The 13,490-nt window shown below is 43.9% G+C and overlaps 1 protein-coding gene across 4 annotated transcripts in view; it reads right to left on the reverse strand.

The window, feature by feature from the left end:
• PSME4 (proteasome activator subunit 4) overlaps positions 1-13,490 on the reverse strand; it is an 85,304-nt gene that overhangs the window by 4,246 nt on the left and 67,568 nt on the right. For all 4 annotated transcript variants that reach the window (XM_083732997.1, XM_083732996.1, XM_083732999.1 and 1 more), the window contains 9 exons: positions 12,292-12,444; positions 10,937-11,041; positions 9,375-9,466; positions 8,215-8,346; positions 6,974-7,182; positions 6,423-6,508; positions 4,907-5,035; positions 3,684-3,839; positions 331-493 (listed from right to left, as the gene is read on the reverse strand). In XM_083732997.1, coding sequence (XP_083589123.1) covers positions 331-493; positions 3,684-3,839; positions 4,907-5,035; positions 6,423-6,508; positions 6,974-7,182; positions 8,215-8,346; positions 9,375-9,466; positions 10,937-11,041; positions 12,292-12,444 — 1,225 coding nt within the window. The remainder of the gene's footprint in view (positions 1-330; positions 494-3,683; positions 3,840-4,906; positions 5,036-6,422; positions 6,509-6,973; positions 7,183-8,214; positions 8,347-9,374; positions 9,467-10,936; positions 11,042-12,291; positions 12,445-13,490) is intronic.

Consider the following 13,490-nt stretch of genomic DNA (forward strand, 5'->3'; position numbering starts at 1 on the left):
TGTGCTCAAAAGCCCCTGGGCTTTGCACCTCCTAAAACTTCATGCTTCTAGCTTCCTCCTCCTACTTCCTGCTCCCCTTGGCAAAGTCTCCTCAGTTGTGAATTTGAGTTTACTTTACTCTGGTTTTGTTCTCCCGGCCTCAGTCACTGCGCCTGTGTTGCCTTCCTGTTTCCTGAACCAGCAGACTGACAGCATCCAATGCAGCACCTTTTCCACTGCTTTGGACTGAAACCATTTCCAGCGGTGGAGAACTAGTCTCAGGCATGTGAGGACAACAAAGCCTGGACAAAGAGAAAGACCCTCTTAAGAAGCCATCATGTATGGCTTTACCTGCAGGAGGAATGGTATCCACCACTGTGCTGAGGTCTCTTTTCCTCTTCTTCGGGAGCCTCCTCTTACAGAGCTGCTCAAAGTGAGTCTGCAGGGGGTCATCAATCACCAGGAAGTGGCACTGGAGCAAGCCACTCAATGTGGTGGCCGCCATCTCTCTCACCTAGGGATGGACGAGGAAACCAGTTACTCCAGTGAACAAGTCTGGCCGACAAGTCGGCATTTGCTCCACTGCAATATCTTTCTCAAACGACCCCGTAGTAATGCATGATTTCAGTGATTGGCTTGCTTGGTAATTCTTGCTGCAGGAGTTCCCGCATTGAATTCAGCTGCAAACGCAAATTTTAACGTATGCGACGGGATGTCAATGTGAGTTTGCTCACTCCGCGGCCAAGTCTTCTGACCCGGGGGTCTGTTAGCACTTCACCTCTCAGCTCAGCAGTGTTTGTTTAAGAATGGGCTCTATAGGCTCATTGCTTAACACAAATTTGAGTAAGGTAAAGGTAAAGGACCTCTGACAGTTAAGTCGAGTCATGAACAACTCTGGGGTTGCGGCGCTCATCTCGCTTTACTGGCTGAGGGAGCCAATGTTTGTCCGCAGACAGTTTTTCCGGGTCATGTGGCCAGCATGACTAAGCCGTTTCTGGCGAAACCAGAGCAGCACACGGAAACACTGTTTACCTTCCGCCGGAGTGGTACCTATTTATCTACTTGCACTTTGACGTACTTTCAAACGGCAGGAGCTGAGACCAAGCAACAGGAGCTCACACCGTCGTGGGGATTCGAACCGCCTACCTTCCAATCGGCAAGCCCAAGGCTCAGTGGTTTAGACCAAAGCACCACCCGCGTAGTATATAAATGAGAGGAAGTTGATCTCAAGTGCCTGTTAACTTCCTATGCTCATTTATTACAGGGTCTGCAGGCTGACTTTGAGCTTTATAGAACTTTAGAATATTATGTTCAAGGGTATAATTTAATGCGCTGGTTTGGATGCAGAGTGTTGGCAGGTGCTTGTACTCTGGAGTGCCAGTCGCAAATGTGCCAGCGGATATCAACTTCTGAATAGCGTCAAACTACGTGTTTTAGATTCTTTACCTTTTATCACTTATATGGGGATTTAAGGAGTGGCGTACGACATGATCAGAGCAATTGGAAATCTAACAGAAGTCCGGAGAGGAGGAAACTGCAATAGTTTAGGCAACAGAGGCCCAGATCACGCCAGGGATCTTTGAGAGAGCAGTTTCAGAACAGGGACTAGATTAAAGGATGCATGAGCAGAGCTAGAGGAAAAGTCAAGGCAGTGGGATTAAGAAGGGGCTCTGGGGATTTGGAAGTGAAGCATAGAAAGGGGTCAGACCGATAGCTGGATAGGGAAGGTGGGTGGTTTGAGAACGGGGAAAACAGTAGCATATTTGAAAGTACAGTCGTACCTTGAACATCTTGGTACTTGGGACGTTTTGGCTTCCAAATGCCGCAAACCCGGAAGTGAGTGTTTCAGTTTGCGAATGTTATTTGGAAGCCAAACGTCCCACAGGGCTTCTGATTGGCTGCAGGAGCTTCCTGCAGCCAATCAGAAGCTGCGCTTTGGTTTTGGAAGTCGAACAGACTTCCGGAACAGATTCCGTTCAACTTCCAAGGTACGAGTGTAGTTAGAAAGGAGCCAGAAGAAAGAGAAAGAGGGAATTTCACAGGAGAAAGACACACCATTAGTTATTGTCTTGACAAGGTCAAGACAGTGCCCATGGAAGTAGGAAGAAGGGACTTGATCCAAAGAATAAAAGCCTCACAGAACGAATTTGAAAAGGTAAGAAAGCAATGGGATGTGGGAAGGACAGGGGCTGGAACAGGCAGGATTTGAAAATAATGAGGCTCACCCCAAGAACACAGCTGCCAGGTGAGGAGAATGGGATATGGGGGACATTCAAAGGGGAGAGCAGCTTTTCTTTCTGATCCCTTTTATTTAAATCAAAGCTGAGAACCAAAATGCTGGGAAGGAGAAAGGAGATATGGGGGAATCCACTATTTCCTTCACTCTAAACAACCATGCCAGGCACAACCTAGCCTCCCCTTGATGGCAGAAGCTGCTCTTGTCTTTATGTAACACACACACACACACACAGAGAGAGAGCGAGCGCGCGCAAAACAGCACTGGAGTAACAAGTGAGCACCATTTTAGGGCTTGCCAGCTCAGGGCAAGGAAACGCAAGATTACCACCACCGCAAGATTTGAGGTTTCCATGGCAACCAGGTCACAAGAGATTACACACAAGAAGGCGCTTTGCCGATCTGTACTGCTGTTTTGCAAGAACGTACTATTCATCTGGCGATTTGCAAATTTGCTCTACAAATTAGTTCCGCAAGTCTGCATTGCTGCTAAAGAGGGAACAGCAAACAGCGGGGGGGGGGGGGGGTGTTTGCTTGTTTTAGACGGCAGGATAAATGTTCCAACTAACAGTGGTAAAAGGATGCTAGTAGCGTTCATAGGATGCAAGCAGAACTCATGGCTATGTAACATTGAAGCAGGAACCAAAGACTGCTTCAAATTCAAAACACCGCTTCCTGCAGCAGTTAGGTCACTAGCAAAGCCTGCTTCAGGAACTACCATTTTGGGAAACAAAATGTTTCAGAAACCTCTCTTATAGCCAACAGTAAAGTTGCCCTGGTAACCTATCGCTCGGTTCATTTGCCTCCATAAATGGTTATTTCACTCACACGTGAACAATGTTGCTTTTGCAGCTTCTGTTTCATATAATCAAAATATCGCATGAGAGCACTAGCGACTGTAAAACAAACTTATGCTGACCTCTTAAATATACAGTAGATAATTAAAAATGCACTCAGTGCCAGGGCAAAGTAAAAGACAATGCTGTATCAGAGAAAAGGAGGAATGTCATGACAAAAGACCATGACAAAAGCGAAACATATTCAAGTCCCTCTGGTTTCAAAGGGGAAGACTTAAGCATATGCTGGCCTGATGGTAGCAGAAAGAGTGTAGTTGCTAAAATTGGGAAATAGAATGGACCTTTGCAGAGCAAATGTAAGAAACAATAATGGAAAAGATTTCAAGTTGCTGAAATGGACAAGCTAGCTAGAATAATACAGGTGTGAAATGAACATGGGAAACGTAATAAACTACTACCAAGTGTTTTTTGCTGATAATTTATGGTTTTGAGGTGTTTGGTTCATATATGGATCATATTACCTAATTCCTCCACCAAGATCAACAGAACTTTTAAAAGTGATTAAACTTTGGGCAGGATGGTGCCCCGTTACCCACGAAGCTCAACTTTTATTTTGCAAACATGGATTTTTCACAGGCCGTCAAGAAATGCAAGCACAGGTATATTGTTCACCTCAAGCTGTTCATCTTCCAGCAGTCTTATAATCAGCCATCTGATGTCATTTACCGCTTCTTCATTGTTTAGGAAGATAAAAAGATTATAAAAAACCATGGTCTGGAGGTAGGTTAGCACTGTGTACCTAGCATGCCAGGAACTATTCTTTGCTGTCTGCAAAATAACAAAATAGCAGCAGTTAGAAAAAATAAACAGGCAATTCTTCAAGTGGAAGCAAGGATCAACCTGCATTTAAAACACCATACAGAGAAAGCCAAAACTCTCCATAGCTACATTTCAGAATTTATCTACAAGTAGTCATAGCAGGTCTTTTGCTCTAATGCTCATTTGTCCTAACACTCACTCTCATTTCCATGCCCAATCCCCTCTCCTTAATTCCTCAGATGACAGCTTAACTTCTGGGCTTCTTGCTGGCATCTGCCTGTCTAAAGAGACAATGGAGTATGCCTCTAGGGGTGAAGTGAAACCACTGCGTTAGCCACTGGGTGGCTGCCCTTGCTTGGATTGTCCAGTTCATTAATGGCATGAACCCTGTAAAGGTGGGGTAGAATTCAGTAGGTCTCCATGAGCAGAGGCAGCAGAGATGCACTGCGCCCCACAGGGAATAATAATAATAATAATAATAATAATAATAATAATAATAATAATAAATTTATTTATATCCAGCCCTCCCCAACCGAAGCCGGGCTCAGAGCCACTAACAACAATAAAAGGAACACAGCATTCTAAAATCAATTCATTTTAAAATCAATTCAAAATCAAATTAATGGCAACCATTGGGCTAGAGTTCTGTGAGGATTACCAAAGGAGGGGGTCAGACTGTGCCTCAGCCAAAGGCCTGGTGGAACAGCTCTGTCTTGCAGGCCCTGCGGAAAGATGTCAAGTTCCACAGGGCCCTAGTCTCTTGTGACAGAGCGTTCCACCAGATCGGGGCCACAGCTAAAAAAGCCCTGGTTCTGGTTGAGGCCAGCCTAACCTCCCTGTGGCCCGGGGTCTCCAAGATGTTATTGCAATAAACAGGTCTTCCCTCCACACGCATACCCCCTGCTATAGGGATGGCCATTTTGGTAGTCATCAAATAATTCAGAATTTTATAGGAGGACCCCCCCCCCCCCAGTATTGAGGCAGAAGGCATTTACTGTCAACAGTTGCCTCGAGGGAATGCTGAGACCACGAAATATGCTTTTGTTGTTTCCGCAGCTTAAGAAAGCGCCACGTACTTGTTTTAGCACCTGAAGTACCAAAGGCACTTGTTGAGGGTACAGCAATCCCTGAGACATTAATGACAAGCACATCTTAGCATCTCTCTTAAGTTCATCGTAGCTGTTGTCATTTTCTACAGGTGCAATCTGTGGAAGGAAGAACAGGAAAGGTGAGTGGACACAGGTTGAAGACCAACAGCCAAAGGCGGCTTCTTTTTTGTACAATGAATAAAATGCAGGACAACAACGGGGGAATGCCACAGAGCTTTTCGGCTTCTCCAACTAAAAAGATGGGATCAATGAAATATTCAAGCCTAAAGCCCCTAAATGCTGTATTGAAGTACATTCACAAAATAATCAACAGCTGAAGTGTGCTGCTTGTTTCGCTATTAATATGCCTGTTCCAAGGACACTGAGTAGATTTCACTACTATGATCTTCAGGTGTTATATAAATTTAATAAAGAATAATAATATTTGGCTCTGAGAATCTAGAAATATACAGGGATTTGGACAATAAAATTGAGATTTTAAAGCTTTAAAGAGAGGGGAAATTGCCTCCCTGAAATATTGCTGTATTATCTGCCTAATCCCCTTAACTGAAACAGGACAAGTGTTTGGTGGATTGCTCCCAGAAATGGCAACCTTTGGTGGGTTTCCTCTGAAGCAGACAAAGAAATGAACATATGCATTAAATTCTCAGCAGTATTAAACCTGAAAAGACTTCCCTAGCTCAAGGCTTGTCATCTTTTACAATTGGGCAGCAAGGGTGAGTTATGGCAATTTAAAAAATACAATATGGAAAATAGTTCTAAACAAATTACAGTCACAAGAGTGGATAATGAAAAACCACAGGCAGTGCCTCATCAAGCCCATCTTGCCCTTAGGGAAGCAGAGAATTGAAGAGTTGTACAATCTCCTAAAGAAATAGATGTCTTTCAATTTCACTGCAATTTTGTGCCAATCTTTGGTATACTGCTTTGTGGGCCCCACCTGAAAAGCAGTACATAAATACCTTAAACCAGTCAATCAAAGAGTAGGTGTAAAAGCCAAAATAAGACAAATAATTTCTCTCAATAGATAAACTGGATGTAAAAAGAACTGTTTTAGGCAGAACCTGTTAGAATGGCATGAGTTTCTATGTGTATTTAGACAGAGAGCAGTTGAAAACAAAGAGTTACTTTAAGTATTATGTTGTTGTTTCTAACAAACTTTTCATACTTGAGAAATGGAAGAAGTGCTTGAAGAAAAATAAACGCAAGTGTAAAGCTTCCTTAAATTTGAAAAAAAGAAAAAAGATTTATCTGCTTCCACTGGCATGCTTTTGAACTGCTAGGTTGGCAGAAGCTGGGACAGAGCAACAGGAGCTCACCCTGTCACAGGGATTCGAACTGCTGACCTTCCGATCGGCAAGCCCATGAGGCTCAGTGGTTTAGACCACGGCGCCACCCGGGTCCCGCTATTTGTCAAGCATTGTTGGTTTAATGTGTTCAGAAATTACCTCTGAAGCCTAAAGAGAACTAACGAACCACGTACCTTGAAAAACAACGGCAAGAGCTGAAGCTGTTCCGCAACAGCTGTGGAAAAGGCTCTCCCCGCACTAGCCATCAACCACTTCAGAACTGTCGAAGGCAGAAGAAAGGCAAACATAGGCACAAGGTCAAACAGAGCACAGCAAGATACAGGCATGGTTCAAACTAATCTTTTCCAACTATCAGCTACCTTAAAGACACAATGGTCGATATTGCACATTTGATAATGAATTTAAAATATTGTTAGTAGTACAAACAGGAATTATTTGGATTGTCATATTATGTATTATTCTCTCGCTGCATTTTGAAATGACCATTCATTCATTTAAAAGCATTTATAAATTTCTTAATATTTTAAAAAATCTCTCTGAGTGAGGCACAATATGAAAACAATCAATATTAGGCTGCTTGTTGTAATGATGCAGAGATTTGGGTTTTGAGTTATTTTGGGTGACACTCATGTGGAAAAGCAGAATGCGAATTGAAACAATAACTCGCAAATAAGTACAGCCGGACATTTAATTTGGTGTGCGCAGGTTTAGCACAGGCACTTACTGGTTTTCAAGAGTTTAATGCCCTGAGTTCGCTCATCTTCATCTCCGACTCCATTCTCTTCCATAACATGATTCTGAATTTCTTCATCCACTTCCGTAAGGGGTTTGAGTTTTTCAAGTATTCGGGAAGTGAACTCATGGACACGGGGAGATTTTGTTGGAGCGGTATTTGGTAAGGAAACATCTATCATGAAGATGTATGTCAGAACGCTACACGAAAGAAAATGAAGTATACACGTTTAGTATTTTCCTTTAAACCCTGTTTAAAGAAAAGAGTTCACAAATTTGTTACAGAAATTTCCATTCATTCTAGTTCCTGGGGAGAATCTGACAGCTTCCTTAGAAATCTAACGCTAAATAGTACATTCACAAGAGTCACACAGTAGAGCCTTCTTGAGTGCGTTCAGATTGTTACGTGAGAAGGGGGTTGTACGTTTGAATGCTCCATGTAAAAAAGGTCCTTTCGTGAGGATCTAGCATCTCAGAGAGAAGAATACTAGCTTAGCCTGATATGCTAATTTTCTATGAATAGAAGGTTTTGTTGTTGTTGAGGTGGGGCATTTAATCATACAACCTTCAGCATTCTGAAGGAAATACATATTAATATTTGACTTTGAGGGCCTTCTGGCAGTTCCCTCACTGAGAGAAGTGAGGTTACAGGGAACCAGGCAGAGGGCCTTCTCGGTAGTGGCACCCGCCCTGTGGAATGCCCTCCCATCAGATGTCAAGGAAATAAACAACTATCTGACTTTTAGAAGACACCTGACGGCAGCCCTGATTAGGTAAGTTTTGGTGTTTTCTTGTGTTTTTGTATTTTTCTGGAAGGCGCCCAGAGTAGCTGCGGCAACTCAAGTCAGATGGACAGCATATAAATAGTAAAATTACTATTGCTAAAAAGGTAAAGGTAAAGGTACCCCTGCCCGTACGGGCCAGTCTTGACAGACTCTGGGGTTGTGCGCCCATCTCACTCAAGAGGCCAGGGGCCAGCGCTGTCCGGAGACACTTCCGGGTCACGTGGCCAGCGTGACATCGCTGCTCTGGCGAGCCAGAGCCGCACACGGAAACGCCGTTTACCTTCCCGCTGGTAAGCGGTCCCAGCATATAAATAGTAAAATTACTATTGCTAGTATACCATATTTAAGGCTTCTGCCTGACAAGGTCACAACCCAAAGGGTGAGAGCTCCCATCCTCTGGCTTTCAGCTGAGGGCCTAAAAACTATGCATGAACTTGAGAACACTAACCTTCCTATCCTCTCTCGGACATTTTTGTAAACTTGGGTGAGTTTCGGCTCTAGGTACTTCAGCAATCTGTGTAGCAGCTCTGGTACTCGCCATTCTTGCTGTGCAAGACCTCCTTGCAGGACATACAGTCGACTAGGAAGGGGCAGGGAATGGGGAAGGGAACGGGGAAAGACAAAAAGACACAGTAAGGTCATAACTTAGGGAAGCACACCTTTATACCACCCGAAGACCCCGAGGCATGACACAAACAATTCTCTTACACTGACTTAATTTTTTGCCTACAATAAACCAAGGGAACTAGCAACAGGCATAGGCAAACTCGCCCCGCCAACAGGACCAGTAGTCAGGGATGATGGGAGTTGTAGTCCCAAAACATTTGGAGGGGGAAGTTTGCCTATGCCTGAACTAGCGGCAGCTCATATAGTTAAAAGGTGTGGGAGGAGAATGGCCATAGGAACACCTTCGCTGGAAATGAAAACCACCAAAATTGCAGGAGTACAACCTGCATGGATATTAAGAATAGTTCCAGTGGCTCTTTAATGGTGTGTGCATGTGCCTGCTGCTGGATGCAGCTTTGTCACTGGAAGTCCAGGCAGCTTCAGTGGCTAAGAGCATCTTTTACCGGCAGCATCTGGTAAGAAAGTCATGACCGTTCCCGGACTGGGAAAGCTTGGCTGCGTTAGTTCATGTACTGGCTATTTCAATACAGTGGTACCTCTGGTTGGCCCGTTCACAACATGAAAAGAGTGCAACCCGCACACACATGCGGGTTGCGATTCACCGCTTCTGCGCATGACGTCATTTTGCGCTTCTGCGCATGTGAGAGCGGCGAAACCTGGAAGTAACCCCTTTCCGGTACTTCCGGGTCGCCGCGGGACGCAACCTGAAAGAACGCAACATGAAGCGGACGTAACATGAGGTATGACTGTATTGGATTACCGCAGTGCACCCTATGTGGGGCTTGATCCAGAAGCAATTACTGCTGAATGCTGTGGTCCAACAGCTGACAAGAGTGAGAACCTGTCAGCACAGGAACAATCTGTTCTGTATAAATATGAGCCCCACTGTCTTCCACACTTTGGCCTATAAGAAATAGGCAAAATTATTTATTATTATTATTATTATTATTATTATTATTATTATTATTATTATTATTTTACCATGCATCAACAAATGATCCTCCTTCACCGCTCAACGGAGACTCCAACAACAATTCAAACAACCAGTGCAATTTTCGAGGGTCCCTGCTCTCCTGTATTAACAATTTTAAAAGGCAAAAGGGGCAAAATTATTTCTGGCAAGTGAAATCTTGGTAAAGCTTTCTGAAAGACAATTCAATATCAAGCATTTGTGCTGTTAAAAGAGTGGGTTCTATTGCATAACAACGTGTTTTGTTTTGTTTTTTTAAAAAAGCAAGCAAGAAATAAAAATCCAGACAGAAACCATCATAAAAAGAAAACACTGCAGCTCCAAAATGCCAGCTTGTATTAAATGTTCTTTTTGCCCTGAGCACATACCCTTTTTGTCTCTGAGCATACTAAAGCTTTGATCTAAGCCTTATCGCCAATCCTAAGCAGGTTACTCAGAAGTAAGTGTCACTGAGTTCAATGGTATTTATTCCCACCTTAAGAGGGCACAAAACCCCATCCCTGGGCTACAATTACAGATTTGCTAGGGCAGGGGTCTGCAACCTTTAAGACAAGAAGAGCCACTTGGACCCGTTTCCGAAGAAAAAAAAACTGGGAGCCGCAAAATTTGTCATTATAAAAATAACTTTTTGTCACTTTTTTATTATTTCTTTGTTTGACCCCTCAGAATTACTCCTCATAGAAATAAACGTTAAATTAGCAAGTTACCTTTTGTGTGTGTGTGTGTTCTTCACTCCCCTTCAAAACAGTGACCAGCGTCCATGCCCCCTTTCAATGCAGTGACCAGCGTACATGCCCCTTACAATGTAGCGGGCGGGTGGGCGGGAAGGTGACGTCAGGACGGTGCATGACTAACGCATGCAACCGCCCCCATGCGAGGTCACAGCCAGTACAGCGCCCGCCACAGTGGGGAGTGTCAGGGCGCACAATGCGCCTCCTCCCCTCGCTAGTATCCGCCCCGGAGCCGCGGCAAAGGTGTAAAAGAGCCACATGCGGCTCCGGAGCCATGGGTTGCAGACCCCTGTGCTAGGGAGTAAGACCACAAGCAAGACTTACTTCTGAGGGCTGAATCACAGGTCTTCAAAAGTTTTCATCCCAATTTCTATGTTCATGTGAAAATTAAGACTCAGCAGCCACAGCTGTAATTTCCTGTCTAACTAAGGCACTATTTCCCCCGATGGCCACAGGACGAGCCAGAGAGACCCAATAATTAGATAGCAGCTTTCTCTTGGATTGCATAACACGTCACATTTGCAGCACCCCAAAAGAGAGAGTCTAAGGCTTGCCCTGTGCACACCAGATGGATTACAGAGAGCAAAAATGACTGCAAAGGGGAGAGGCATGGAGAAAGTGAGAGCAAAAGTGAAGAAGACTGAGAAGACACCTTGCCCTATAGCAACCTGAGCTACAGGGCAAGCTGTGACAGAACCACTGAAGAGTTCCTCCCATACCTCAGAATAAAAAGGAAGAGGCTTGGTACCCACCTCGCTGAGGAATAAGAAGAGTGAAGAACTATAGCACTTGTATTTTTTTTTAAGATGCAGCAAATTAAAAAGGAAATATGCAGGACTTACACATGACGTTGCTATGCAGGTACCCCAGTCATTGTAGGTTTCTACTGTTATGTTGGATAAAGCTGTCCTAAGAAGCGGACAAAGAACTTTCCAGAGGTTCTCTACCTGTACAAAAAGGGAGAACAGGCAAAGAAATCATGAAAAGTACATAGAAGAGTTTGGATTTGATATCCCGCCTTTCACTCCCTTTAAGGAGCCTCAAAGCGGATAACATTCTCCTTTCCCTTCCTCCCCCACAACAAACACTATGTGAGGTGAGTGGGGCTGAGAGACTTCAAAGAAGTGTGACTGGCCCAAGGTCACCCAGCAGCCGCATGTGGAGGAGCGGGGAAGCGAACCTGGTTCACCAGATTATGAGACTACCACTCTTAACCACTACACCACACTGGCTCTCCAGTGCACAGCCGACCAGCCCACGAGGCTAGGCAAGGCGGCTGTCGCAAGTGGCACCCACCATCCTCATTTCATCTCAGGTGCTGAAACACCTTGAGCCACTCTGCTGTACATATGACACATGGACTCTCTTGTAGCACTGCTGCTGTATTTTTATGTTTTGTTTTCTTGCATACTGCACAGATACTGCTTAAGTTCAAGCTGTCGCAATTAAAAAAAATCAACAAAATTTAATTTATTACAAGGATGTGGCTAGTATGGAAATCTGAAACAGAGCTCCTGTCAGAATCTCTGCAGCCTAAGATTTGGAGGAACCCAAAACCAAGGACACAGAATCCTTAATATTTTGGGCCAATGGCCAACCTTAAAGGATCAGAGAATAAACAGCAGTTCATTCTTAATCTCAGCTACTCATGATTCTGATACTAAGGGGTAAATATAATTTAGCAATTCCGTGTATTTATTTAGGAAATCCCAGAAACCAATGAATATCAATGTACAACTTTTAGACCGGGGTGGAGCGGGCTTCAAAAAAAGCAATGATTTCTTTGAAAGTTTAAAACTGGTATTATTTATATACTCTTCTTCCTCAGGAATTCAATGTAGCTTTTCTAACCACCTTGGAATTTCACAGGTTTTTATTCTGTGTGCACTGGTTTTAATTATTGCATTTTATTTTGTTCTACACCACCCTGTGACACTTATGATGAAGTGCAGTATAAAAATAACCTAAATAAATATAGGCTATATTCAACAAAGCGCTGAGAAAGTAGTTCCGTCAGGACAAGGCTCTCTGGTTGCGCAATGGCCCTTTTCCTAAATTTGTTCTGGGGGTTTCCACAAACCTCCGGATCATATTTGGCGGACAGCGTGGGGGACATGCAGGGGGGTGAGAAAGTGGTAATCCTTGTGCATGCGCAGCTGTTTCGTTTTTTGCAAAAATTAAGCAAAGTACACACTACCTTTTCAAATGTCCAATGCTTAGATCCTCTTATCACACCAGCTATAATTTCAGCTATGCATCGTTGGGGACTTTCGTGAGAATCTATTGCCAAACGTTCTAAGTGGGGTTTCAGTACAGGCAAGAAGGCATCATCAAAGTTTCTGAACAAGCCCTGTTAAAACAAGACTCATGGTTTAGTTTTAAACTCATCCCTTTTACGAAAAGGGCTTGCACAACTCCTAACTTAACTGTTCCAAAGTGTTAATTCTAGAAAACGCATGAAAAATATAATCAAAAGTGGTACTTTCCCATCCATTAATACAATGCACACTTTCCAAAGTTGTATTAAAAATAAAATAAGGCGTGCTATAGACATAGATTAGGATACAGTGGTACCTCAGGTTACAAACCCCTCAGGTTACAAACACTTTGGGTTACAGACTCCGCTAACCAGGAAGTAGTACCTTGGGTTAAGAACTTTACCTCAGGATGAGAACAGAAATCGCACAGTGGCGGTGTGGCAGGCCCCATTAGCTAAAGTGGTACCTCAGCTTAAAAATGGATTCGGGTTAAGAACGGACCTCCAGAATGAATTAAGTTTGTAACCAGAGGCACCACTGTACTGGTCTTAACTTTAAAAGATGCATAAGCCATGAATGAGAGAAAAGCAACAGTGACCAGTGTTGCAGTTCTGTGCCACCCCCCCCCCCCCCAGGAATAAGAGAGAACCCCCCTGCATTTGCACATTCCTACACAGGTGCATGAAATTATATTTTTCAACATTTCCCTCCAAATATATTTGCAAGCAAGCTCCCCAAAAGCATATATTGCCACTTTTATAGGGTCTCTTTTTAAGTGGCCATCCGTCTGCCACAGGAGACAATAGAAAGAATTTGCCATCAGGAAGAATGTCAAACCGCTGAATAGTTAGACCATCTGCTGTGGATATAGAGTCTCTCTCTCTCTGCCCCCCCCCCCCCAATGTAAGTCTTACAGAAGGCAATACAATGAATATAAGCACAGTAGATTCTGGGTTGCCTGCAAATGAAAAATCTGGCTCAATACAAGTCAGAAAATAAGCTCCAAAGAGGTAAGCAAAAAGAAGAATAGAGGGGCTAAAAGGGGGGGGCAACAGACCCCTGGACGGTTAAGTCCAGTCAAAGGTGCCTATTGGGTTGTGACGCTCATCTTGCTTTCAGGCTGAGGGAGCCAACGTTT

Source organism: Podarcis gaigeae (assembly GCF_964106915.1).
Source record: "Podarcis gaigeae genome assembly, chromosome: 3".
Classification (NCBI taxonomy): Eukaryota; Metazoa; Chordata; class Lepidosauria; order Squamata; family Lacertidae; genus Podarcis; species Podarcis gaigeae.